Source organism: Penaeus monodon, chromosome 21 (genome assembly GCF_015228065.2).
Source record: "Penaeus monodon isolate SGIC_2016 chromosome 21, NSTDA_Pmon_1, whole genome shotgun sequence".
Taxonomy (NCBI): Eukaryota; Metazoa; Arthropoda; class Malacostraca; order Decapoda; family Penaeidae; genus Penaeus; species Penaeus monodon.
Genome location: NC_051406.1, coordinates 14592477 through 14593619, shown reverse-complemented (window position 1 = coordinate 14593619; position 1143 = coordinate 14592477). Strand labels below are relative to the sequence as shown.

Below are 1143 nucleotides of genomic sequence, written 5' to 3'. Positions count from 1 at the left end.
ACAAGCTAGTAACTTTGGATAGTGCAGAGACCTGGTGCCTGTGGGTTTAAAAAGGTCATCAGGATCAGCAGACTTCCCTTGGGTCCAGCTTCCATTGTCACATGATTACCTATTACAGTTCATATTAGCTCTGATAGAATCAGTTGCTAGTGTTCTTGGTGTTAGAAGATTATGTATCATGAACCTCCAGGAAATTTTGAATTTGACATCTTCTCTACTGCCTATTTTTTTAGTTTGTGAAGGAAGCCGTATAGAAGACTTGGGATGATCTTATATCAGATGGCAAAGTCAGATTCTTCAGTTTCAGTATGAGTTGCCATTTCCAATAATACTGAATACACTTGATAGAGATTTGCTCCATGTTACTAAAACACTTATCAGTGTAAGGCTATGGCAAATACATGTGTCTTAAAGATTTATCTGCATTTCTTCTTTCTTTCTTTATTTTTCTTTCAACATGAAAGTGTAAATGACTGTGAGAAGCTAAATATAACAGAGAATATTTTTTGTTTTAAAATGTAGCTGATTTACAGATAGTGTTAGTGCAGTTCTGTAAATGCAAAGTTAAAAGATGGAATATGTAGACTAATTACATTTGCAGAAGTATATTTAAATGTGATGCAAGCCAAACATATAGTATTTCAAATGGTATTTTTTCATACAGTATTAGCTTTATTGTATTTCATGTTAAGTGTAGAAGTATGTAACTCCTCATAAGATGTCTTATTTTAACAACTCTCAAATAATCTTTCTTCCTCCTTTTAAGATATAAAGAATAAGATACATCAAAGATGAGTAGTGGAAAGCAACGCCCAAGCATTTTGGACAAATCACTGAGCCGTGGCAAGTCTGAAGTCAGCCTTACAGCTTATGCATTGCTATTCTCGGAGATGGTGCAGTACTCACACAATCGTGTCACAAGTGTCAACGAATTACACAACAAGTTAGTGTCTAGTTTTCTTCAGATTTTGTTAATGTATAGTTTCGTAATGAAAGTATTTAATCATCTGTTAGGTATTTTGTATAATTTAAGATTGTCTTTTTACTTATAAGTGTTTGATTTATTGCTGAACATATTTGTAGTCCAGAAGAGATGGAATGGAATTTTATTCAAGTTACTTGTACAGTGAATTTACTAGTAGA

General features: G+C 33.2%; 1 protein-coding gene across 2 annotated transcripts in view; it reads left to right on the top strand.

The window, feature by feature from the left end:
• The window catches only part of LOC119586259 (trafficking protein particle complex subunit 5-like), a 3475-nt gene that overhangs the window by 534 nt on the left and 1798 nt on the right, over positions 1-1143 (top strand). For both annotated transcript variants that reach the window (XM_037934967.1, XM_037934965.1), the window contains exon 2: positions 767-943. In XM_037934967.1, the coding sequence (XP_037790895.1) occupies positions 792-943 (152 nt within the window). In that variant the 5' untranslated portion in view covers positions 767-791. The remainder of the gene's footprint in view (positions 1-766; positions 944-1143) is intronic.